The following is a 27,829-nucleotide window of genomic DNA, read 5'->3' as shown; positions in this document are numbered from 1 at the left end:
AAAGGGGAAAATGTTTTTATTTTCATGCTTTTTAAACTCTTGACATAGAACAGGTAAACACAGACCACAGTGAAAACTTTAAATATGGAGACAGAAAAGGAGCCATACAGAAAGTTCAGGCCTTTATTCATAACTTCAGAATTAAGGAGTTCAATCTTAAAAAAAGGAATGTTCCACTCAATTTCCTTATTTAGTGGTATACCTAGAATTTTTAAATTAGCTCTTAGCTCTGGCATACTTAGTAAGTATGATCTTGCTTACAGAAACAGAATCTTACTATTTCATTCTCAGAACACTCCAAAACCGAAGCTAACTCTTTTCTTTCAAGGATGCGGAAGGCATTCCTCATTCAAATCTGATTCATGGTTTTATAAAGCATGAAGATCATTTCCACTACTTCACCACAGACAAGAATCTATATGCTGGATTCTAATATTCTTTGCGATGGTTATGTGTTCAATGATAGAAACTTATAGAGAAATCCCTTCCTTCTCAATTTTTTAACCAAAATTTCAAAAGCAAAATCCTTGAAATGAAAGGAAGATGTTTTTAAGACATAAGCAGCTATTATACTAAGCTGCTGGGCTCAGGCAAAAATAACAAAGATACAAGTTGTTATTTAACCTTTAAATAATTTGTCTGTTTGCTATAAATAATTTAAATATATTTTCTTCTGCAATAAAAATTAAGATAACCCTCAATTTATCAACTTTTAAAGGTATTAATAAAAAAGATTAACTTTCCTCCTGAATGTCCAGTGATAAACTGGACCCCAACTTCCCTACCCCAAGGACATAAAACTGATCTACAGTGGGTCAAAGTGTACAAGTTCATATTAAAAATGATTCTTCATATGCTCTTTCTAAGGCAATCAATACAAAAAGAATGTAAAAGCTTGTTTTATGCTTGCAGATTTAGATAACCTGCAACTTCTAAGCTTTTAAATCCAGCGCTAATGTTATGTGAAAATACTTTGTCTAAGAAAAAAAAGCGAACCAATAAGATCCTACACATAAAATGACCTAAATATCAGTCATAATAATATTCTCCATAATCTTTTGTTATCTAAAATTTCAAAGCTATCAATCTTTTTTAGTGCTTTGAGTGGGCAATCAAAATAGTCATATTTATTCAGGTTTAAAACTCAATTTTTCCTCTCTGAATATGGAGGCATAGAGGAAACAGAAAAAGTTATTCTGTGCAACATCCTGAGCCCACAGATGCAAAAACCATCCACAACATGACCTCATTATGTCATCATCGATGCACCTTCTTCACCAGTAGCATCTTGAGAAAGGTGAAGGTCTTCAAGCATCTCGGCCAGACTAATTCGAGGCGCTCCTTCATCATCCGTGTCACCTTCCACAGGAATGGTTGAATCTAAGAAAAAACACAAGGAGCACGGTAAATAAATATAAATATGAAACATGCTAATACCAGCCCCACCATCATTACTATTATTTTACCATATTATATCCTCAGCTCTTGTATGATATCTAGAGCAGGCATTTAAACATTCATTGAATGACTGAGCTGCATAAATATATTGTAATGCAGAGGATCAAGCCAGGTGTTGTGCCAAGGGCCACACCAAGTGTAGTGGCCACTCAGGGCCAGGGAGGTTCACTCTGGATCCAGGGACAGTCCATAGAAAAGCATGAAGCCGAAGGAGGATGAGACATTTACTTTATTCAGCTGATGGCCAGGCTGACATAAAGAGAAACAAAGTCTTCTTGGTGGCGGCCAGCCAGGCATACACACACGGGGGGGGCACACTATACCCCATGGGGCAAACCCCAAACCTGCAAACCCGCACCTCTGAAGGTCCTGGGCCAGTCTTATAGGAACCAGGACAACAGTGGCTCTCAGCCAACATGGGTCAGGCATTAGTCAACTAGCACAGCATCTGTTATGACTGTGCTAGATCATGTTTACATAACTGCGGCCTTCTGTCATGAGAAGGTGGCGAGAAAACTTAAGTGTTTTAACTTTCCTTCATATATGAATATCTACTAGTGTAGGGGTCAACAACTTGAGGGATCATGCTAGGATGTAAATGATATCAAATGGGATATAGCAAACATTTTAATAAGTTGTATTTCCTGCAAGTTTCTTAAAAAATAAATGCTTAACTATAGTAGTTTGAAAAACACACAATAAAGGTCAGTTTTTTAGAATCAAAGTTTAAGATACCAGAATACTCACTGTGGGGGAATACATCTATATAGTGCAGAAGATACAACTTAAAACACTCAAACACCAACCTCTGTAAATGTTGACATTTTTTCTAATTGCCTCATCTTCTTCAAGATCTTCAAGGAAATCTTGGTATTGCCTATAGAATAAAAAAGAAACATTTGAATACTTCATCTTTACCAAGAAAGTATGAAGTTATCTTTTCTTCACTTTCAGCATTATAAGATAAATGTGTTACAAGTATTACAATCTTTAAAATAATATCTGATTTTCAAATATGTATGTTAAATATTTTAACAAGGTTTTTAAAGTTTTTTCTTTCATAATAACATGATAAAAAATACACAACTGAACACAAGGTGATGTTAATTTAAATATAATACAATGAGAAAGCTCTTTCCCACTTTACTTATTTCAAAATAGTCTTATGGCAAAGTAAAAATACATATACTTTTAAGACTATAGATGAAATACTCAGATGTGTACTTATGTCTAATTAATTTAACATTACATATTTAATACATACTTAAATTACATTATGAGATTATATTTTAGAACTATTGCTGTTTCACACACTTAATGACACAATTTTATTTAAACTCTTCGTTTTTTTTAGACATCAGTGTCTTTACCATCATTAAGGCCACTTTTCAAATTATCCAATACAATTTTCTAGAACACACTATCTCCATTTCTCCTCAAGTTGTTTGAAAAATAGCATATTTGATATCAATGAACTCTGTTCACTGTATCCCAAGTCGTAAGTACTCATTTGCTATTTCTATATTTTGACTTTTCAAATAAATTTACAATAACACTGCAATTGTCAGGTCATAACCCAGGAAATAATAATTAACCTATGTTAAATGTCACTATAGTCTGTTATACTGATTCTACCAACACATTGGTAAGAACAGAAAACTAACATTGAGTGCAAGGATCAATTGTGTGGTGACTATTTCTTTCTAATATGAAAATCACAAAGACTTATAAAGATTTCCTTTGAGACAACATATAGATTTAAAGAGAAGCAGGACCTTTCATCATCTGTATCCACGTTTTCTCTATCTCTTGCAAGTTCTTTCAGTTTCCAGTTTCTACGACGCTGACGTTTGGTACGGTCATAGCTCTTCTTGATTAACACCTAAAAGTAACAAATAACTGCAAAGTTACAAAAAATGGGAACTAGGTAATACTGTCTCAAAATCCAATAAAGATAAAAAACGAAAGTTTATGGAAACACCAGGAAGTAACTAAACTGATGACAGTGGTTACACCTCAGGCGAAAGGAGTGGGGAGAGATCAGGAGGTAGTGTCAAGAGAACTTTTAATATTTTTCTCCATGTACTTATTATATGAGAATGCATTCAGTCATTATTTGTATAATTGTTAAAATTTACTAACTAAAGTTTTTCAGTAATTGAAAACTGTTTTTTCTTTATACAAAAAACTTGAGGTTTCTGGTGTGTTTTTTACACCATCGTTCAGTTTTTAGCTACCATTCACGTAAGTCACTCTGAAATATTATCACAGACACTTTTCCTCCCTTTTACTCCCAATAATAAGCACTTCTAGAATTATATATAATCTTTCACAACTGAATGTCCTAGAACAATTTAATAAATTGCAGAATGAATAAATCAAATAATTTTACACAATACAAAATCTTGTAAGATCACCATGGTCTCCTATCATAACTTAGTTAGAAATACCTATTTAAACTTACACCTAAGCCGTGCTTCTATTGTTTAATCTATTAACAAAAGCATAACTTGTGGTGAGGAGTCCTTCTTATACCATGACTTTATTTTTGCCCACAGCTAAAGAGATCAATGTTTATTTTAAAAGATTAAGGAAGCAGGCAAGAAGGTCTTTCACATTTCACATTCACTATTGCTCATGACTTTTATAAACTCATGTTAGAATTTAACAGGTTTTTTACAAAAGTCAGTCTTTCTCTAAGACTTGCTACTGTGAAGATCATTTTCAACTGCAATTATATTCAAACCAAAAAAAGAGTTTAACTCTAAATGCCTTCTTAACTGAACAACACATGAAATAAACTGAGCCTAAAAGAATGAACCTGAATAAACTATAAAGGTCATCAACTTTAGCTGCAAATTTTATTTTTTCTCTACGAATAGCATCAAGCATTTTGCCAGAATAAGAAAATTTGGTTATAAGAGCAACAAAAAAACTCTTTAAATCTTGGGTTTTCCCCACTAAGAAAAATGATTTAAAATAGCAATTTTCAACCTTTTTCATCTCATGGCGCATATAAACTAATTACTAAAATTCTGCAGCACACCAAAAAAATATTTTGTGAATCTGACAAAAAAGAAAAAAAGGTATAATTTTGGTTCATTCATATCAAATGGCTCTTGTTGTGTTGGCTGTTGTCATTTTTTAATTTGACAATCTCAGGGAAAAGAGGTCAGTGCCCCTGACTAAATAGTCAGGTTATTACATGTTTTAAAAAATCGTGCGGCACACCAGCTGAAAATTGCTGATTTAAAATGAAGGCCTTTGCTATTATATCTTAAGTGTAATTTCAAAAGAAACCTCTAAACTGATTTCTTTTAAAAGATGTGAACCTGTGTGCCTTACCCTAAGAGTTACATCAATCCTCTTTAACACAGGGAAAAGGGGAAAATCTAAAGCCTTACCACATCTGGGACTCTATCCGAGTTCATTTTGTTGACGTGCTCATCATTTAAGTTACAGTTTGCCAAATCAAACCTGAAAGGAAAATAATAAAACACTTAATGGCGAAAACATTTTCCCTTTCCATTAACTTTTTATTTTATGGATGACCTAAGAAAAAACATTTAATATGGGTTCCCATTTCAAAAGTTTTGTAGTTTACTATACAGTGAACATGCGTCTGCAGATCACAGGAGAGATAACAATGCACTCTATCTCTGAGTTCCACAGATCCATTATTGTCCACCTTAGCATGTCTTTGTAAAGAAGCGAAAGAGACTTATACATCAATCTAAAGGATTCAGTTAGATGGTTCCATTTAATTTATAATAAAACAAAACAAAACAAAAAAAATCCCCATTCTCTAGTAAAAGGAACTAAAAGCCTAAGAGCAAAAGTAATGTTTAAGGCATGATAAGCTCTGGATCAGAATGGCTGTCCTATACCTGTAAAGATCCTTAACATAGATGGCTGCTTTTGTCAAAGTGAGATATCTGAGCAGCAGCATATGCCTAATAAAAACTCCCCCCAAAAGCTGTACATATGATCTAATCAAACAACTTCAGAATTCAGTTGTTCAAAATCTTGGAACAAATGATGTTTTAAGATGATGGGCAAAATGGAGTAAGTATGGGCTTCTGTGCAATCCACAGTTTAGTTTATTTATTAATAGTAAAATGAGCTATAAGGCTCCTGGGGACTCTTAAATTCTTTTTGGAATAAACAACTTTAGTATTTTAGATAGCTTTGCTGATTCCAGAAGAAAATTTGCAATGCTAATTGACAGTTTAAAATATTATAAAACAATACAAACCCCAACACCAGGTCTCCAGGATTCAGAAGATGTCCCAAATGAGTGCGACAAAAATACTGTTTATCTGTATTCATTTCAGATGTTTTCTGTACCCAGACTTCCCCAAGGGTATGCTTAACAGGAAAGAAAATGGAACTCAAAACGCATTTCATAGAAAACTTAAATACAATGTTGATTGTGGTTTTCTAATTTTCATTTTAAAAACATAAATAAATGTTTTTGTTAAGATTTTAGTCAAGACTTTTGTAAAACATTACTAATGCCACCTAAAAACAGACATATGTAGATTTTTTTTAATTGATTTTTAGAAAGAGAAGAAGGGAAAGAAAGGGAGAAAGAGAGAAATATTGATGTGAAAGTGAAACATCAACCAGCTGCCTCCTACACACCTGGCTACCTGGGATCAGGCCCACAAACCAGGCATATGCCCTGACCAGGAATCAAACTGGCAGCCTTTCAGTGAACGGGATGACGTTCAACCAACTGAGCCACATGGGCCAGGGCGGCATATGTAGAATTTTCATAAAAAATGTTTTTACGGGGAGATGGGCCAATATAGGCTCAGCAAAGAAAGTAACCAAAAAAGTAGGGGAATCTTAAATACAATACTAAGCAACCCCTTGTGTTTTTTTTACACATAAAGTTTAAAAAATCAGGGTTCAGACAAAACAATCTAGCAACCCTAGAGGCCACACTACTACTAGAGAACCCAAATCTTTATCAAATTAATTTTTTGTATGTCTACTATTTTGAAGTGTAACACTTAAAAAAAACAAAACTGTTGCAGAAACAACATCCCAAGTTTGCAATTTTAAACTGGAAAGCCATTCAAGTCCCCTTCCAACACAGAATTTTACAAGCAATTGTAACTGACATTCAGACTTCCAAACTGAATTAAATATAGCACATGCCAATAAACTTTTACTAAAACAGACCACTGAGATCAAGAACAATACTAAGTTACAGATAGAACCAAGGAATCTCAAAGAAATGAAAAGAAGTAGAAATAAAAGGATAACTGACATAAAAAGTCTCAGGTTTAGGAAAGAAATTAAAAAAAAAAAAAAAAAAAAGTAAATTACCAGAAAGAGACTAAATCCTATGTAACAGGATTCACTTTCTGGCTACTAGACTGCTTATATTTATAAGAGACTTATGAACCTGTTCTAGCTAAGTGTACTTTTTGAAAACCAAAAACACATAATATGTGGTTTTCTATTTGCCTAAGGGAAAGCGGTATTCCTCTACATTTTTTGTAAATGATAAAAGTCTGCTCTTAACCATATTAGTTTTTTAATTTTAAATAAAAATGTGAAATGTAACCTGTCTTCCATTTCCATTGATTTTCCTAAATTATCACAAGTTATTTTTGCCTCAAAACACAGTATTACCTCAGTAGAAATAAGCACCATTAGTATACTGATTAGGGGTCTCTAAATACTAATTCACAGTAAAGGAAATCACTTATATCTTTAAAGAAAATAACTGACTTCAGAGATGGGGTAAGAGCTACTGATTCCAGGACACCTGAACACTGCGGTGCAGTGCCAGAAACTAAGGATGAATTTCAAAGACTAGGAAAGTCATGTCAAAAGGACATAGGACCTATATCTATTAAAGAAACTGAATGGATACTTAATAAACTACTAAAACAGAAAGCAACAGGCCCAGATGGATTTACAGGTGAAACTACCAAACATTTAAGGAAGAAATTATACCAACATAAACATGGAATGCATTTTTAACCTAGTGTGATGCTAGCTTTATTTGGAAACACATTTTAGAATTACTGGGACCAAAACAATAAGTTGGGGGAGAAAAAAGAAAAGATGTACAGGATGGAACTTACCTTTTTTGATATCATTCCAGCACCTGCTTTGCGTTTTAAATCTTGGACTATGCTGCATTCTATCACAATAAACTCCTCTAGCTGTTTGGGATGGCATAAACTACTGAAAGGGTGACTCCAAAAAGTGCTCCCATCAATATCTGCAACTAATAAAAAACATAGAATATTAAAGAACAAGAGAAATGAAGTGTCTCAAAAGTCACTTGATTTAAGTAGGACGAATGTGGTATGTACAAACTGGGAAGCACCAGGTCAACAGGAACAACAGTGGCAAGTCACTCTCTAGAGCACGGGTGGGGACGTCCAGCCCGTGGGACATGTCATTTGGTCTGGCCCTGCCAAGGCAACCGCAGGTGGGACTTGAAATTCAATAAATCTAGGCACTTTTTCCATAGCCAATTTTTGAGTTGATAATTTTGAATGGCCTGCAAATGATGTTATAAATATCCAAATGGCCCTTGGCAGAAAAAAGGTTCCCCACCCCTGCTCTCAAGTCATCATTTATTCCTATAAATCAGCTTAAACTTCTCATAGCACAAGAGAGAGATCAGGTGTCAAACATATCTTAAGTAGTTACTACCATCTGAATACCACAAAGCTAAGTGCCTTTAATATAAGGTCATATCCAATCAGTTGTACAGCTGTTTCATGTGCTGCCATTTTATTTCAGAAACATGATCTTAGGTACTTAGTTTGTGGAAAATAAAGTTTTACCTGACAGATATTCATCTCAGTATTATAAAAAAGACCTTTGATGAATTCCAATCTAATTGACAAGGATAATAAATGACTTTCTGGAAAATAGCAAAATGAACTCAACTTTTTATAACCGAAAACTTACATTGGAAATAAAAAGTGAAAAAGATCAAGCAGTAGGAGATGCAAACAAGTACTGAGGAGACACTAATGAGTGTAGGGTATTCTTTAAAAAGTAGTTTTTATCAAGGAAATGTAAAAAATTATGTATAATGATGAAATTAGTTAAAATTCACATTTAAACTAAATGTTCTACTGGATTACAAAAAGTTAAATGTTCCAAACTTTAAAATATTGCTAGACAACTGAAATTTTGCAAAGAACTTAAACAATTAGTCACAAAAGTAAAATGAAGCAAATAAGTCAATTTCAGTAAAAATAAATGCCATAAAACTAGTAAATTTTTAAAAGTTCACATTATTATGTCAAGTAAAAAGTAAAAGGGTAACTTATCAAAAGCTTTAAAAATTATAGTGTTTTGTAAGATACAATAGTAAAAATGTTAACTAGTTTTTCATAACAATACCACTGAAAATTCTGGGTAAAATTAACATAAATTATTACTGCTTGCTGGACAGAACTGTCAAGGCAAAGTTCCTAAAACTTACCTTGTAGGGTATTTGGATCTATGAGATGGACGGCGCTGGTTACGCGAATACACACACAAATCTGGCTCATATTTCCCAGGCTTTGTGCCAGTTTTGGAGACAGACAGACAACATTGTCCTAGGCATAAGAACTAGCATTTAGAGTGAAGCAAATCCTAAATAACAGTCTCCAAAAGAGACTCATCAATGTATACCTGATCCAAGTGCATTTGCCCAAACTAAAACACTAAATTTTTAATTCCATGTATCAACAAAGGGCCTAAACAAAAGAATCTTTAGAGAAGCAGAAAATAAGCTATACCTTCTTGAGATGGGGATATATGTCTTAATAAAAATGCTTTAAAATTTTTTTCAGATCCTATTCACCCAACTATTAAGTTTATTTCAATTTTGTTGAAGTGTGAATGCTTATCACTCTATGTTAACAGTGTACATTCTAAGCAACGTATTAAAAAGCAACGTATTAAAAAGTCATCAGGAGAGTGACTTTCTAAATCTACTTGTGACTTCTTTCAATCTCCATAAAAAATAGATTTCAGGGTAGCCACGTTTCTCTTTCATGGCTACGTGTACCAATATGCCCCAAACAGCACACCTATGCGCACATTGGGAAATAAAACCAGTAATGGGGTTATCTGTTTTTAAACTGTATTAAAATGTAGAAGAATCTGGGTTATATTTTAAGCTGTATCTATTCACAATCATAAGCTCCTCCACTGAAAGGACATTCTGTGCATCCCTAATAGCACCTAGTCCAGACCCTTCTTTTTAACTTAGTCTTTCCAAAGAATAATGTGTATGCATCCAGTTACCTGTATGAATCACTCGTATTTCTCAGGCTCTGCACCAGTAAAATGTTCAGTTTTAAACCAGGGGTTTGAAAACTATGCCCCCAGGCCAAATTTGGCCCACAGTCCATTTTTATACAGTTTTGCTGGAACACATCCTCAGCCATTCATTTACCTATTATCTATGGCTACTTTGTGCAATAGCAACAGAACTGAATAGTTGCAAAGGAGACTATATGGCCTAAAAGTTGAAAATATTTACTATCTGGCCCTTTATAGAAAAACTTTGCTGACCCTGTTTTAAGCCATTATTTCATCCCTGGCACTGTACTACATCAAAAAGCTTAAGAGTCACACACAAGGTACAAATAAAATCTGACTTCCTCATTTTGTAGTTATGTAACTTTGGTCAAGTCATCTAACCTCCCCAAGATTCAATTCCCTCATCTTCAAAATGATAGTATAACTTATCCATTATTAGGAGATGTAAAGAGGTAAAATATTCTCAAGTACTTAGACATTAACTTATATAGAATTTTCAGAATTATGGCACTTTTCATTATTAGTGATTTAAATAACATTTAAGTTCCTATATGGCAGAGACCTCTAGATACATAATCCTTAACACACAGCCTTCTATACAGATCTTCAATGACTATTTGTTGAATTTTAAGCCATTTATGTTTTTGAAGCAGGGTTTCACCTTAGTACAATTAAATGAAATGATAACCTACATTTTGTGCTATTCAGGTTGTTTTTAAATCACGAAAATGATTCTATAGTCTCATTTCCACAATACTGTTTATTTTCATCATGCCAAAATCCAATCTGAACATATTCCAAAGTGGTTCACTAATATTTATTTCAGTGTCATTTCTTACATTCAAAGTTTCATAGACCTGTCATGTGTCCACAAGGATCACAAATTTTAAGGAATATGGACATTAAAAAAATGAAACAGGCCTTTAAATTGGTACACTAAAAGAAAGGGTATGCCAATTTTAATTTTAAGAGTAACTACTTTTTAACTTCTTAACATGGCTGAGTGTGTTAGAAATCATTTAAGAAGGAAGTTATTCTAAATTTTTAACCAACCCCAGAAGGAAACCAGGAGCTAATAATTACATATAAACCTGTTAATTACTTGTACTCTTTTAGAGACATGGATTAATTAAATAACAAAAAGTACCTTGCATATTGGAACAATTTCCACAGAAAAAGTGCTTTTGTAATTGTATATGTTACTATGAATATCCTGAGAGATCAGTCTCTGTGAGGCTTTGTATCTATTAAGAGAAAAAGTTAACAGTAGTAAAAAGACAAATGCCTTCTTGTACAGTCTCGGAATATCAATTTTCAAATCTAATCATCATTGTCAAAAGTCTGTAATAGCTTCCTAATGTCTGCTATGGTGAAGCCTAATTTCATCCACTTACATTTCAAACCTTCACCAATATGACTGCACCTTTACTATTTTCAACTTTACCTACTAAAAACCTCCAAAACATGCCCTTGGCCCAAACCAATCTAATCTATATACAGCATCTAATACCCGTAAGTCTTTGTTCACACTAATCTCACTTTTCAATATAAACTCTACCTTTGAAAATTTCCCATTTAGAAGCTTAAGTCCTTCCTCCGCCATGAGGCTTCTCCTCAAACCTTCTACCCCCATCTTTCTTTTCTCTTATTTAAAAACATTCAATCAATGGTTTGGCACTACAGTGCTTATTATCACAAGGTGAGCTCCACATCCCCAAGTGATTCTTACATGCTCTTAAGCTAATATTTCCCTTAAAATGACTAAAACCAGTAAACGTTTACTAATTGTGTAAGTACTTCTACTATAATTTTAAATATTTTAACATAAGGGAGGTTGCCTCAGTCTGAAACATGGACGTAATCTATATCCACTCACTGCTCCTTGGACTTAATCACATTTAGGTTCAGAACATACCTACAGGGGACGGTACACTGAAGAAATTCTACCATCTTCTGAGCATGTTGTTTTGAAGAATAATAGAAATCCAGTCCATCTTTAAAAAATAAAAAAAAGCCACATGAAAATAATTCTGCAAAGTAAGACTTTCCTCTACTAATATGACAAAAAACAAATTAAATGTAGATTAAAAATTCAAATTATCATAAAATACATTATAGCCACAACAATTAGGGGTATCATATCATTTAAGACTTTTTTAAAAAAAATCAGACAAATTATAATAAGAAAATAAGATTCACAGTTTTAAATGAAATAATACTCAAGGTCAAGGGAGGGAGGGAGAAAAACACTAAACAGAATGTAGAAAAATATTTTATGCAATAAATAGAACAATCTACCAAGAAGACAACAGAAATGCACCTGAGATTCAGAAACAAAAACTATTAAAAGAAGAATTAAGAAATGTTAACAAATGCACAATCATTGCGGGGAACTAGTATAAGACTATCAAAACCAAAATGACCAAACTGACCAAAAAGAGGAAGGATTCATAGAACTTTAATAACCAACTATCAAAATTAATTTGAGATTGAAAAACACAGCCCCAGGAAAGAATTTTTAAAAATTTTAAATTTTTTTTGAATTCATAGAACATTCATAAAATAATTATGTAGTAAGATTTTTTTAAAACTTCAATAAGTTCCAAATGGTAGAAATCACTACAGATAACATTATCCAATCACAACACAGTAGCATTAAAAATGAGCAACAAAGGGATAACTAAAAGCAAAACTTCCTGCCAAGAAATGTTTAGAAACATTCTTCCAAACAACTCAGTTAACTAGGAAACTAAAACAACTCAGAATGGCCAAAACAATTCTGAAGATCAAGTTATTGGGAAGATTACATTTTCCAATTTCAAAACTCAGTAACTTTAAGTAATCAAGACAGTGTGGTGGTACTGGCCTGAGTATAGACATATAGATCTATGGAACAGACTCGGGAATCCAGAAATAAACCCTTATATATATAGTCAATAGATCTGACAGAGGATCCAAGGCAATTCACTAGGGAACGAATAGTCTTTTCCCGAGAAAGCAGGATATACACATATAAAAGATGAATTTAGTCCCTTTCCCTCACACCATGCATAAAAAGTAACTCAAAGGGGTTATTAACTCAAAACCTAAATATAAAAGCTAAAACTATAAACATTTGAAAGAAATATGGAAGAAAATCTTGACAAGAGTTCTTAACCCTGACACCAAAAACACAAAAGATAAAAGAAAAATAAATTGGCAAATTGGACTTCAAAATTTAAAACTTTTACAATTCAAAAGACACCATTAAGTACAGGCATCACACTTCTTGATTTCAAAATATGTCACAAAGCTACAGAAATCAGAACAGGGTGGAACCAACACAAAGATAGTCCTATAGACCAATGGAACAGAAAAAAGAGCCTAGAAATCAATCCACACATATACAGTGATATGATTTTAAACAAGGGGGTCAAGAATACACAGTGTTTGGGAAAGGATAGTCTCTTCAACAAATGATATTGGGAAAACTGGATATCCATATGCAAAAGAGTGAAATGGACCCTTGTCTTACACCATATACAAAAATCAACTCAACTCAAATTAAGACCTGAAACTATAAAACTCCTAGAAGAAAACAAGAGGGAAAGCTTCATGACATTGTTCTTGGCAATGATTTCATGGATATGACACCAAAAGCACAGGCAACAAAAACAAACAATTGGGACTACATCAAACTAAAAGGTTCTACACAGCAAAAGAAATAATCAACACAGAAAAGACAACCTACAAGATAGGAGAAAATAGTTACAAACCATATATCTGAAAGGGGTTAATCTCCAAAATATATTAGGAACCCCTACTACTCAATAGTAAAAAAACTAATAACCCCATTAAAACATGGGCAGAGAAACTGTATAGACATTTCTCTAAAGATAAATAATGGTCAGCAAGTACATGAAAAATGCTCAGTGTCACTAATCAGGGAAATGCAAATCAAAACCACAATAGTTAAAAAAACCCACAATGAGAAATAAAACTATCACTGTTAACAGATAATTGTTTACCTAGAAAAATCAAGAATATCAACTGTAAACTATTTATAAGATCAATATAAAATCAATAGCTTTCCAATATATTAGCAATAATCAATTATAAAATATAATGAAAAAAGTTTCCATCCACAATAACAAATAGTACAGAATAGCTCAAAGCACCAAAAAGGAACATTCAAAATCTTTATGAAGAAATCTTACAGAATGTCACTGAAATTTAGAAAAGACTTGAATAAACATAATTATGCATCAAACACAGTTCTAAGTGCTTTACACAGATTATTTAATCCTCACAATATTCCTATGAGGTAGGTGCTATTATCATCCTCTCTATTTTATGGATGGAAAAAAGTGAGGCTCCATTTAAAACTCACCGTTTTAAAACAAGGAGTATAATGAGAATTTGGTCATTCCTTCTATGAACAGCTATTTCTAAACCTGTACTTTAGAGACTAGAAAACAATGTACAGGTTCACCAGTAGGCAAGGACCATCTAAAAATATTAACCGTTACCAAGAGATTTAAGAGTCTGCTAAAGAATATATTTTTTTACTATTAATTAAAGAAATAGTCATCCATCATCTAGTTGTATAAGTAGGCTACATCAACAGCAAGCGCTAAGCATATGCTCTAAGGAGCCATTATGAAATTACACAAAAATATTTAAATTCCATCTTCAAAAAATCTAATTATATCATTTGTATATTACTGTTTAGTACTAAGTTTAGTCTTTTGATTTAATATATCCATAATAAATACTTCTACGCATATGAAAAACAAAAATATTACAGAAGAACTTGGAGGTCTCAAAAATAACTTCCAATCAAAAATCGATCTCTGGCCCAGCCGGGCGTGGCTCAGCGGTTGACCGTCGACCTAGGATCCAGGCAATCAGGGTTCGATTCCCGGTCGGGGCACATGCCCGGGTTGCGGGCTGCAGCCAATCAATGACTCTCTCATCATTGATGTTTCTATCTCTCTCTCTCTCCCTCTCTTTTCCTCTCTCTGAAATCAATAAAGATATATTAAAAAAAAAAATCGATCTCTGCTTAAAACAAGTTTTCAATGAATATTCTTATCATAGCACTTTACATTCTATTAATGTAGTTACTGGTTTATTCATCTGCTAGCTACTTAGTGTACATTTAAATTAAAATAGAAAAAAATTTAAAATTCAGTTCCTAAGTTGCACTAGCCACAATTCAAGTATCCAATAGTCTCATATGGCTAGTGGCTACCATACTGGACAGTGCAGATAAAGAACTAAGATTTTTTTTCTTCCTAACAGAAAGTTCTTTTTAACAGTACTATTCTAGATATTATCAGTAAAGATAAAAGACTCCTTAGGTTAGCTGAAAATAAAATTCTGACATCATTTCAAATGCTTTTTTAGACTAACTCACCGTGAATCTCTTTGATACGAAGTGTATTCTGATGCATTCCATATTTCAAAATTAACTGTTCCAGATAGTAGAAAGTTTTTTTGTGCAAAGTCTAAACATAAATGCATTATTAGATTAAAAGATGAAATGCAAAAAAAAACAACCCTCTATAGATATAGCACACTAATTTTTAAAACTAAAATAACCTTTAAAGATTACCTAAAGTGCAGTAGTGACTTATTTCTAGAAGTTAATACTCTGGGACCTAGGCTGGCACTGGTACATAAAGGATTTAGAAAAAAGGGAAAAGAAGGTTTTACTAGCTATTTATAACTAACAAAGATGATATACAACCTGGAGGATTCACTCATCACCTTTCTCTCCTTACCTTTTGCCTAACTTGAACCACAGCCTTCCAAAAATCTTTAGCTTCTACTCTATGGCAATCTCCACACATCTGGGGCTGAACAACATAATCCACCACAAACACTTGCTGAAGGATAGCACCATTCATCACCTGATTTAAAAAAAACAACCACAAAAAACAATCATACTCATCCTTTCCTTTTTCTATTAATGCTTTAAGAATATCAACAATAAATCAGTTAAGTTAAAAGTCCTAAAAGTTATACTATTTTATGAAAAACACATAGGTTTAATTCATAGTATTTACTATATTAACATTTCAAATTTATCTTCTTTTAAAAATATATCTTTATTGATTTCAGAGAGAGGAAAGGAGAGGGAGAGAGAGAGATAGAAACATCATTGATGAGAGAGTCATTGATGGCTGCCTCCTGCATGCCCTCGACTGGGGATCAAGCCCACAACCTGGGCATGTGCCCTGACCAGAAGACCAGAATCGAACCCCAATCGCCTGGATCCTAGGTAAACGCTCAACTGCTGAGCCACGCCCGGCCGGGCTCAAATTTATCTTTAGTTGAAGTGGTTACGAGAATTTTATATCTATATATACCTGTGTATATGTGTATGTATAAAATTCATTCTTAGAAAAAAAAATAAGACTAAAAACTCTCAAAAAGGGAAAAATTCCTAATTTGTTTCCAAACATAGCCAATCATCTGAAATCACCTAGAAAGCTGGGGTTTTTTTTGCGTTTTTTGTTCAAAATATTACAGATGTCCCTTTTTCTCCCCAATGACCCATTCCACCCCACCCCACACCCCTCCACAGTTCCTCTCCACACCACTGTCCGTGTCCTTGGGTTGTGCATATATGCATATAAATTCTTTGGTTAATCTCTCCCCCTCCATCCACCTGCCCTCCTCCAACCCTCTGACATTTGTCAGTCTGATCCATGCTTCCATGTCATTGAATCATTTCTGTTCATCAGTTTATTAAGTTCTTTAGAATCACATATAAGTGAGATCATGTAATGTTTGTCTTTCTCTGCCTGGCTTATTTCATTCAGCATAATATTCTCTAGGTCCTTCCATACTGTCCCAAATGGTACAAGATCCTTCTTTACAGCTGCATAGTATTCCATGGTGTAAATGTCCCACAGCTTATTTATCCACTCATCTACTGATGGGCACTTGGGCTGTTTCCAGATCTTAGCTATTGTAAACTGTGCTGCTATGAACATAGGGGTGCATATATTCTTTCTGATTAGTGTTTTAGGTTTCTTAGGATATATTCCTAGAAGTGGGATCACTGGGTCAAAAGGTAGCTTCATTTTTAATTTTTTAAGTAACCTCCATACTGTTTTCCATAGTGGCTGCACCAGTCTGCATTCCCACCAGCAGTGTACTAGGGTTCAGGAAGCTTTTTAAACATATATATATATATTCCTGTGTCTCACATCCAGTTGAATCCACTGACTCGGTTACTGTGAGTCATGATGATCAGTCAAGTTTGAGAAGCACTGCCTTAGCTCATGTTTTTACTTCAATCTTTTTCCTGATAAAAATAACTTTGAGCCTTGGCAAGTGTGGCTCCATGGTTAGAGCATCGTCCCGTGCACCAATGGGTCGTGGGTTCGATTTCTGGTCAAGGCACAAACCCACGTTTCAGGTTCCATCCTTAGTCAGGGCTCATACGGGAGGCAACCCACAGATGTTTCTCTCTCACATCGATGTTTCTACCTTTCCCTTCCTCTCTTTGAAATCAATGAAGGGCACGTATCCTTGGGGGAGGATTAAATAAATAAATAACTTTGAAAAAGATTATCTTACAGGTCCAAGTTGGGCCTCTGAACAAACCAAATAAATTGAGCACTTAACATTTAAAAAAAAATTATCTTAGCCCACTAATCATAAGCAATGGGTACTATTATTAGTGACCTAATCCTCTATGCAAATGATACAAAAGAAAACAAAGGGTTAAAATTAACACTGCATTCTTGGCCTTTTAAGAGATTTAATCATAAAGTAACTTACCAATAGCCCCTTCATCTTCACTACCTACACTTTAACCATGCTGAGAAAATTATGCACAGCTTACCTCTTTCTGAATAGTTAGTTTAACTTTAAGTCTCTTAGAATGGGGCTCAGTCCAAACAAAGCCTGCATCTACAAGCCGGACCTTCAACAAAACACAAACAGCAAGAAACATAAGTTCCCATATGAGGAGAAAAATATGAAAGAACAATTCATTAATAAATTCCATAAGATGTTAAAGGAATCTGTGATAAGCATCACTACCCAACATAACCAGTAAAAAAAAAAATTATCATGAAAGGTTTGGCAACAAAAACAGCAAATAAGAGCACAATCTGCCCTGGCCCGTGTGGCCAAGGGTTATTAGAGTATCAACCCAAGCCCTGAAGGGTTGTGTTCTATTCCGGTCAAGGGCACATACCTGGGCTGCAGGTTCGATCTCCAGCCCTGGTCAGGGTACTTGAGGGAGGCAATCAATCGATGTGTCTCTCTCACATCGATATTTCTCTCTCGTGCTCTTCCTCTCTACCCACCCCCAATCTTCCTTCCCTCTCTAAAAAAAAAATCAATAGACTAAAAAAAAAAAAAACAGTACACTGTGTTTCATGAACCAAAGTTTGTACCTGGATTATTCTCTCTGTATTAAGTATATAACTTTAAAAAAATAAAGAATGAACATTCATTGGAGAGCGTCTCATGCACTGAATCTGCAATCATAAGGCACCGATAAATAAGCAGGATCAGCAGAGGCCAAGAACAGCTCGCTATGTGTGAGGAACAGAATGTACCTCAATGCTGCAAAAATGGGTGTTTTGAGGAAGGAGGTGGGAGAACAAGAATGGTGCTTGTTTAAAAAACTTGGGTAGGAGTTGTAGGTGAGCTCAACTGAAAGATGGTGGAAATAACAGAAGCAAAAAGATCCAAGAGTTAATTAGGAGATAAAATCTATAGGATTTACTAGACATAGAAGGAGGAAAAGAATAGACTCTAGAATGACACTCAAGTATCCAGCTTGGGCATCTAGATAATACTATTTTTCTGACACAAAGAACAGATTTAATAGGGAGAAGATGCTGCATTTGGTTTCAGATGTCTGAGTTAAGTGGATTTATCTATGAGGTATCCAAGATATTCAGTAGATAATAAGACATATATTTAGTCTGGAGCCCTATGGAGAAATTTGAGTTCTAAAAAAGATTTGGGAGACATCAGAGGGCAGGTGATAGTTTAATCAATCCCTGTCTGGTGAGAGCTAGACTAGCTAGTGTAGCTACAGCACTCCAGAGCATGTCGAGGTTTGACTCTATGCAAAAAACTGACTCCAGAAAAAAGACACACAAATCAGAAAATAAAAAGAAATGTTTTAAAAAAAACAAAACGAAAAAACCTATTAACAAATCCTCAGTAAAATTCAAGAACAGAATGCATCAAGACTCTGAAACTCCCCCTGCTGGCATGGCTCAGGAAGTCATGGTTCAATTCCCAGTCAGGGCACATGCTCAGGTTTCGGGCTCAACCCCCAGTAGGGGGCATGGAGGAGGCAGCCAAACAATGACTCTCATCATTGATGTTTCTCTCTCTCTCTCTCTCTGCCCCTCTCCCTCTCCTTTCCTCTCTCTGAAAGCAACAAAAACATATTAAAATTTAAAAAAAAGACTGAAACTTAAAAATATTACTGCTGGGGGAAAAAATCAATACAAAGATAGGAAGATAAAGAAAATTGCCAGGAACACAGAAGGAAAAAAAAGATAAAACAATACAACATAAAAATTTAAAACAATACAAAAAGAAAAAGCCAAAGTTTAGCAATGATTTTACATTTTCCCCAAAATTTTAATTGCATATAAGAGGTTCTCAATAAATAATGAATGACAAATTTAACTCTATATAGTCTTTCAAAGCAAATCTATTTTCATTTCCATAAAAAAAGAATATATGTAACTTTAAAAATGAAACAGCATTTGTAGTAGAGTGCTTACCAACAGTATCATTTAATAGTTACTTTTGAAAAACCTACTTATACAAGGATTTCCTGAAATTGAGAGATTAAAAAGATACTACTACAAAAAATGATTTTAACCATTTGACTTACCTTACTCAGAGGGGCTTTGATTTTTTTCAAACACAAAGCAAGAAGTTCCCTGGATTCTAATGCACATTGTATCCAAGTTCCTGGTGGCTGGAAATATCTGAGACAGAAGATAACATGCAGATATAAACCAGATATAATAACCCACAGTTGATCTGAAGCACTTAACCCAAATATATTTTAAAAGTTCTAGAAAACTTTCAATTAGACCAGGAGCTTTAGTTAAAAAGGTAAAATTCTGGGTATTTGCCAAAGACAATCTAAAATAACCTAATAAAGAGGTCTTATTACTTCAAGAACCAGTAAGAATTCCAGTGAGGATGACAAATTGACCAAAAGTTCCTTGAATCTTAAAATGGCATTAAAATGATTTATAATGTACTTCTATAATGCTTGAGAATGGCTTATTTCTCACACACTAAAAAGATAAATTAGTACCTCATATTATGTACCAAAATAGTTCAGACTATTCATCTATTTCAAGTCCCTTTCCAAATTTTAATTGTAAAACTCAAGTTTTAAAATCTTACATAAAACCTGACTAAATTAAAATTGAAATCCCTTATGCATATGCTTTTAAGTTTTTTAGCCCAGCCCACCCAGGACTTAGAACAATGCCTAACACATAGTAAGTGCTCAATAAATGCTTGTTAAATACATAATACTTTAATGTGCTATGTGAATACTTTTTTTTTGCCATACTATTAAAGATTCATTCAAAAACATTATATAGATCCCTCTGTTATAAGCATGTTTTCCGAGTTAGAAAGGGCTTCATATATTATCTAATAAAGCTCCTTCATTCTGACGAGGAAATTAAGGCTTAGAGTGGTTAATTGGCCAAAAGAGTTTTAAAAAAGCTAGTTTGTGAGAACTCTAAAACAAACAAACTAGGTATCCTGATTCTTTTTCCAGTGCTTTTTTCACTCCACCCTGCTTTTAAGAATAGCAAATCTTTATAATAGGTTAAGCCTCACACTGCAAAGCTTGCAAACTATAAACCCCTTGAAAGAGTACAAACTTCCATGTGTTTATATATATGTACACGTTTTAAGTATTTTTCTGGGGAGATACATTTTTTCAAATTCTTAAAGGGATTCTTAAACCCTTCCCCTCCAAAAAAGTTAAGAACTACTACAATCCTAACTCATTTGGGAAGTCAAAGGCATGTAATTTTATACAAACAGTTTCCCTGGGCAGTTCTGAGTCACTCAGTGGCCTAACTTGATGGATATAAGTGGTTTATGGAAACAACTAAAGTTAATAAAGAAGGAATATAAACATTAATTTTCAGGTCTTCTGCCTTCAAATCCAGTCTTTATTTCGGACCATTCCAGATACGATTTACTGAGCTTTTTCCTCCCATCAACTATAGTCATTTTAGTTACCTGGGAACATTCCTGGATGTAATTTTTAATACACATTGCTAAATTACTTAAAACAAGGTGCTCTTTTAGCTTCTAGTGTCTAAGGGGGAAAAAACTATCATGGTAATAACAGTAGTATGTCCTTAATAAACTGTTTTAGCCCTTACAAACATCACCTCATTATCTATTAACTGTATACATCAAACCTACTCATCTGTTAACAGAAAAAGAACAATATCAAATATCTTTACACATCTTTACCAGATTAGCAGGACAAACTAAAAAGTACACTACAAAACCACAAATTCTGAAATCTTTGGCAACACCGACATAAATAAAAATTAAATCTCAATTACATGCACTTTATTTGTGTACCTTGGTAATATCCTCATATCCTGGTTGCTCTCCTATATATAAATCTCAACTCTAAGTAGGATAAATAGTATCACAGCATACCTTTGGCATTGTTTGCAGAAAGATATAGAGACCTGCTTCGGAATGCCTTGGCTGATGTCTACTTTACTTCGCAAACAGGCCACACAAATATTGGCAGGATTTGGACTAATTGCAACACCACATTCGCAGCACAAGCTTAAAGAAAGAAAGCAAAAAATTTACAAATTAGAGTTCATAAATGCACTGGTTAAATTTCAAAACTATCAAATAAACCAAAGGCCTCAAGTTAGTGCCATAATATCTCTGCCCTAAAAGCAGCAAAGAAGAAAAGAGCAATCTTCAGAGGCAACAAAGAACAACCTGGAGTACAGAGCTAGAAAAAACCAGGACAGCCAAAAATCCGAAAAGCCTCAAAATACGGCAGATGTCCAAAGGGACAAGAGAGTCTAAAGTATTTCTAACAGTAATCAGATAGCATTCTAATCCAAAAGCCATTTTTTTTAAAGCCTCAGCATAGCACAGGGGCTGCCAAAATGTAAACATTTACCCAGAGCCCAAAACGTTTAAAGGAAGGAAAGGGTATCACGTCTAGTGATTCCGTGTAATTGATAGGAATGTCTTGGTTTAGGTGTATTGGGGGCAGAAAATGCAGACGTGGCTGCTGAGCACTTGAAATGTGGCTAATGCGACTGAGGAACTGAATATTTAATCTTAGTTTTTAATTACTTTCAATTTAAATAGCCACATGTGTCTAGGCTGCGGTACTGGACAGTGCCAATCTAGAAGAAGGTAGGAATACATAACACTCTTAGAGCAAGTATTTGAATGAATTCCGTCATCTCAGGAAACAAGGCTTTTCATTTTTTCGCTTAAGACAAAGAATTCCCCCCTGAGAAAAGGGCGTCCCCCACAGCAGGCTTCAGACTCCCTTAAACACCTTTCCATGTAAAGGGGCGGGGACTCACATGTGTGCGGGGGTGCGGTCCGTGGGCTCCGGCATATACTCCATCGCGCTGCGCGCCCTGATTTTAAAGAGAATACCGTGGGATTCGTCATCTGTCCATCCCCTTTACACAGACGTTCCCTCTCCTCTCCGAATAAGGCAGCCAAGCCCCGTAACGCAGCAAACAGGAGAAACCAATCCCACTTGGTAACTTTGAAAGAAGTTAACTTCTTTTAATATCAAAACGACGCGAATTCCGGAGTCCCCATTCCGCAAGACCCTCTCGGGCCACGAAACTCGGCCGCTGACCCCGGGTGTCACCTGGGCGCCAACCCGGGGGGGGGGGGGCACGGCGGGGTCAGCGCGGCCCGGGCTGCTCTGGACACCCGCAGGCCTCGGACCCCAGCTGCAGGAGTCCCCGGCCGGTGTCTCCGCGCCCGCGGGCCACCCACCCACCCGGACCCCGGAGCCCGGAGCCCGGAGCCCGGAGCCCGCACCCCGCCGGTGAGACCTCTCAGGGACTCCGGACCTGCGGCGCCCACGCGGCGCGCACGCGGCCAGAGGCCCGCCCGGGCCCAGGGTGTCCCCCCCCGTCTCCTCAGGGACCCCGCGCGACAGCCGCCCGGGTCTCGGCCCCCACAACCTACTTAGCGCCTCTGGGCAGGACCCAAACTTCCTAAAAGAACCCGCAAGAACTACCGTCTGCCACCTACCCCAACGGTCGCCAAGCCGGCTCCGTCCCGGGAAGATCTCGCGACAGGAGAGATCCAAATCTCGCGGGCCGAGAGTTGAGAGTTAAAGGGCTGGGTGGGGGCGGAGAAAGGGGAGGGCACAGTCTAGCGGCGGGGCGGGGCGAGCGGCGGGGCGGGGCGGGGGCGAGGTGAGAGACGGGGCGAGCGGCGGGGCGGGGCGGGGTGATCAGCGGGGGCGGGGCGAGCGGCGGGGCGGGGCGGGGCGATCAGCGGGGCGGGGCGAGCGGCGGGGCGGGGCGGGGTGATCAGCGGGGGCGGGGCGGGGCGAGGGGGGGGCGAGCGGCGGGGCGAGCGGCGGGGCGGGGCGAGGGGCGGGGCGGGGCCGCTGCGGAGGATCCCGGGGGAATCGCCCCGTTATTCCCGCCGTGACCCTGAACCTTCCGCGTGCTTCCCAACTCTTTCCAGAGTTACCTTCCTAAGCGCGTTAACCGCAAGGCAGCCTGGCCCTCTTTCCAGCTCTCCGGACTGGAAGCTTGCTTCTTGGCGCAGTGATCACATCAGAAATTAGAGTCAACTCCACAGAGGGCAGTGCCTTTGTCTGTTTTGTTCACCATCATATGCTTAATGCCTGCCACATCCTAAATGCTCAAATGAATATTTGTTGAACAGATGAAAGAAAAAAGATATAAGGCATAATTATCTGCGAGATGTCTATGCTATTTTTTAGGCCACTCCACTTATTAGAATGTACTTCCTAATAGTGCACTTAACATTTCCTTATAACTTCATACCTTGAGCATAGAGCAGAAGATACCATGGCTAACCACTCCCATGACAGACTTTCAAATATCTGAGGAGCACAATCATATTTTTTCTAAGTATTCTTACCCAAATTTCAAGGAATAAGCAAGGTCCACTTATAGTAGATGCTCAAAGAAGGCCTCTTTTCATTTCTTGCCCAGGGTACTTAAGTAGTCTCCCAGTCATTTTCCTTACTTCCAGACTCCAATCCATCCTCCTAAAATGCAAACCTGACTTTGTCACACTCCACGGCTTTTAATCCTTCAGTGGTCTCTGATCGTCACCCCTGAATTATTTCCAATTCTCTGCATAGAAAGAAGACCCTTCAGGATGTGACTCTGAGGAACCCTGCCACACTCCTAGGCACACGGCCCGACTGGAAGGTGCTCAACAAGGACTAGTCTACCTTTGCTTATGCCTGGGGCGCTCCACCTTAAAGATTAAGTGGGTGCATCCTATATTCATTTCCTATTGCTGCCATGACGAACACCACAAATTGTGTGGCTTAAAACAATACAAATTGATTATCTTACAATTTTGGAGGTTATAGGTCTAAAAATAGATGCTCTTCTTCCTTTACAATGGTCCTATAACATCTTGATAGGAGGTATATGCCTTATAGCAGTGCAAACAATGTTAAATTGGAGCATACATGTTCTACTCTGCGTGTTCCACGGGTTCAAACTCCTGGAGAGCAGTCTGGGTCTTGTTCCTCTCAGTATTTACTGCACCTAACACAGTGCCTGGCACCAAACGCATCCTCCGTGTATCTTGGTAAATTAATTATCCATTTGATACTCACAACAACTCAGAAGAGACAGTGTTTATCTCCTTACTTTTTTCATCCACATTGTCATTTCCCTTAAGCCAAATACCTCTAGGAAGACAACTTTAGTTAGACAGACTGTTTATTATTCACTGAAGTAAGTGCAAACAGACCACGCGGAATCACAGAGTCTTTGTAAGAGGGTGTCAGAAAACAGTGTATCATAGATTTGGCAGGGTCACTTGGGAAGGGTCTAAGAAAGCAAGAATTTGCTATAGATCCGATGCTGGCAGAAAGCAGGGGCAATTCTACAATTAAATATCTCAATAAATCATATATAGGAAGAGAGGCAGAAGGATAAAGCTGCAATTGGAAAAGAAGTAGCAGTCACTCATTTTGGCCAAGAGAGGGAGTGTTTGGTATTTTGTGGGTGGCACAGTGACCTTGTACGTATCTATGCTTACACAAAATTATGCAGTGACCTTGCTTTGTCTCGTTTTATCGTGGTCTCGGAGTAACCTTGTCTGAAGCTGGTATTCTACGAAATTATTTATGCCTAACAGAAGAATCGCTGTGAGGACAGGCCAGCCCCTGGATATCAGGGACAGCTCTTTTTTTCTTTCTCAACATACTCCTTCAATCCCTTATTTGATGTGGCACCAAGTGCCAGGCTTGTTAGGCACTGACTATACAGCAGTGAACAACACAGACATGGTCCCTGCCCTCACGGAGCTTACATTTTATAGGTGAGGCTGATATTCCAAAAGGCTGGGTAATTTGCTGAGAGTTGTGGAGCAAGTAAGAGGCAGAACCAGGACCTGAGCTGCAGTTTTGTCTAACTCTGTACCCATACCCTCAACACCATGTCAGGCAGCCTGCCCTTCTGAGGCTCAGGCTGTCTATTCTTATCCACAGTTTTTTGGTGTTTTTTGTTTTTTTTAAAGAAACTGTTAATTTTCCATCAACCTTATTTCCATTTTCTGTTTGATGTGGAAGAACAGTGTAAAATCACTCCGCGGTTATTCCTAAGTAAGCAAATTTGGATGTCAGAAAAAAGTACTTTCTCAAATGACTGTGTATAGCTGATTTTCTTTAGGGTACTTTTCAGTTAGCCTTCCAACTAATTATAAAAATTAGTACTATTAAAGAAATAATCCAAGAAACAATTTCCAGAATGTAAGGAAATGAAATTCACAGATTAAAAGGATCCACCATATTCTCATCAAAATGGATAGAAATAGGCACGCACCAGAGATCATTATGCTGAGGTTCAGAGCACTGGTGTTGAAAGTAAGATCCTGGAAGCTTCCAGGGAGAATAAAACAGGTCACGTACTGAGGATTAAGACCAGAATAGCTTCAACCTTCTCAACAGCAACACCAGAAACAAGAAGGAAATAAAGAAATACTTTGAAAATTCTGAAGGAAAAGTATTTCCAACCTTGAATTCTATTCTAGGGCAAACTATCAATAAAATGTGAGTGTAGAATAAAGACATTTTCAGTTGTATCCTTTTGAGGAAGTTACTGATAGATATAAACCAAAAGAAATTCAATGGAGGAAATGGCCTTTTCAACCAATGGTGCTAGAGCAAGTGGATGTCCATCCATAAGCAAAAATATAAACCTCAGTTGCCTTAAGTCTCACAACTCCTATAAAAATTAATTCAAAATGCATCAGTGATTTAAGATAAAATGTAAAACTATAAAACTTTTACAAAAACTCAGGAGAAAAATCTCTGTGATCTAGGACTAGGGAAAGAATTTTTTATATTTGACTCCAAAATCATGATCCACAAAATGAAAAATTGGTTAAGTTGGACATCCTCAAGATTTTAAAACTTGCTCTGTTGAAAGACACTGTTAAGAAGATAAGAAGACAAGCTACTGAGTGGAAGAAAATATGTGCAAACAGTAACCACCTAAAGACTAGTATCTTAAATACATAAAAAACTCTCAAAACTTAAACATGAAAAAACAATCTAATCAGAAAACTGGCAAATGACATGGAGAGATATTGCACTGAAGAAGTACCAAGTAGACAAATAAGCAGATAGGAAGATGTTTAATGTCATTAGCCATTAGGGGTATGCAGATTAAAAGCACAATGAGATAACACTACCTATATATCAGAATGGTTTAAATAAAAAGTAGTAATAAGACCAATATGCTAGCAAGGATGCCAAGAAACTGGACTGCTCATACACTGTTGGTGGGAATGTAAAATGGTAAAGCCATTTTACAATTTGGCAGTTTCTTAAAAAACCTAAAAAACATACAGCCTAGCAATTGTCCTCCTAGGCAATTATCCTAACGCAATGAAAACTTATGTTCATATAAAAACCTGTACACAAATGTTTATAGCAGCTTTATTTGTAGTAGCCAAAACATCCTGGATATCTTTCAATGGATGAGTGATTAAACAAACTGTGTTACATCCATACCATGAAATACCATCCAGGAACAAGAAGAAAGGAGCTACAGTATTGTACAAACAACAACCTGCATGAATCTCCAGAGAATTATGCTGAGTGGGGGGGGAAAAAAGTCAATTCCAAAAAGTTACATACTGTATTATTCCATTACATAACATTCTTGAAATGACAAAATTAAAGAGCTGGGGAATGGATTAATGGTTGCCAGAAATGAAGAAAGAGGCAAAGGGCAGGAAAGAAGTGTAGTTATAAAAAGATAACATGAAGGATCCTAGTGGTGATGGAAATGTTCTGTAATTTTTTGTTTGTTTAAATTATTACAGATGTCCTTTCTCTCCTTAATGTAAATGTTCTGTATTTTGACTGTATCCATGTCAATATCCCAGTTGTGACATTGTACTGTAGTTGTGCAAGATGTTGTCCTTGGGGGGAACAGGTGGAAGAGTTCAGGGATCACTCTGTTTTGTCTCTTACAACTGCATTTGAATCTACAATTATCACAAAGTTTTTCAAAGTTTGATTTTTTAAGATATAGGGTAAATTTATCTGCTTAAGGAAAACAACTCCCTGTTTTTATCTTTTGTAATTTTTTCAACAAGGCTTCGACACTTTGGTCTTCATCATCAGTTGGCTGCTTAACCCCATCCACATTATACTTCTCCCCACTCTCCTTACTGAGTCCACACAGTGGGTCCGGGCTGTCTGTCACTACTTCAGTCAATTATGCAGAGACAAGGTTGAATCATATATAAGCATTTATTCCAATATTGCCGGCAAAATGGGAGAGCAGAGGGATTTATCCACATAAAA

General features: G+C 36.3%; 1 protein-coding gene across 3 annotated transcripts; it reads right to left on the bottom strand.

Annotated features, from left to right (window-relative positions):
• Positions 1-23,090, bottom strand: NMD3 (NMD3 ribosome export adaptor). 3 transcript variants are annotated; one of them, XM_081137652.1, is made up of 16 exons: positions 23,041-23,090; positions 22,350-22,406; positions 21,445-21,579; positions 19,625-19,721; positions 17,597-17,677; positions 15,522-15,650; positions 15,155-15,245; positions 11,672-11,750; positions 10,904-11,000; positions 8,927-9,044; positions 7,563-7,708; positions 5,714-5,826; positions 4,863-4,935; positions 3,234-3,340; positions 2,265-2,335; positions 1-1,380 (listed from the first exon to the last, which is right to left on the bottom strand). In XM_081137652.1, exons 2-16 carry the CDS (start codon positions 22,391-22,393, stop codon positions 1,250-1,252), a joined length of 1,512 nt encoding a protein of 503 aa, XP_080993778.1. In that variant the 5' UTR covers positions 22,394-22,406; positions 23,041-23,090; the 3' UTR covers positions 1-1,249. The 3 variants fall into 3 exon arrangements, with proteins under 3 accessions (XP_080993778.1, XP_080993779.1, XP_080993780.1); XM_081137653.1 differs by having other exon boundaries at positions 22,350-22,538; positions 23,041-23,064; XM_081137654.1 differs by having other exon boundaries at positions 22,350-22,538; positions 22,975-23,050.
• Between the last annotated feature and the right edge of the window lie 4,739 nt (positions 23,091-27,829).

The sequence above is a fragment of the Miniopterus schreibersii genome (assembly GCF_964146895.1).
Source record: "Miniopterus schreibersii genome assembly, chromosome: 5".
NCBI lineage: Eukaryota > Metazoa > Chordata > Mammalia > Chiroptera > Miniopteridae > Miniopterus > Miniopterus schreibersii.
The sequence above is the reverse complement of the archived record's forward strand: the minus strand, read 5'-3'. Positions and strand labels throughout refer to the sequence as shown.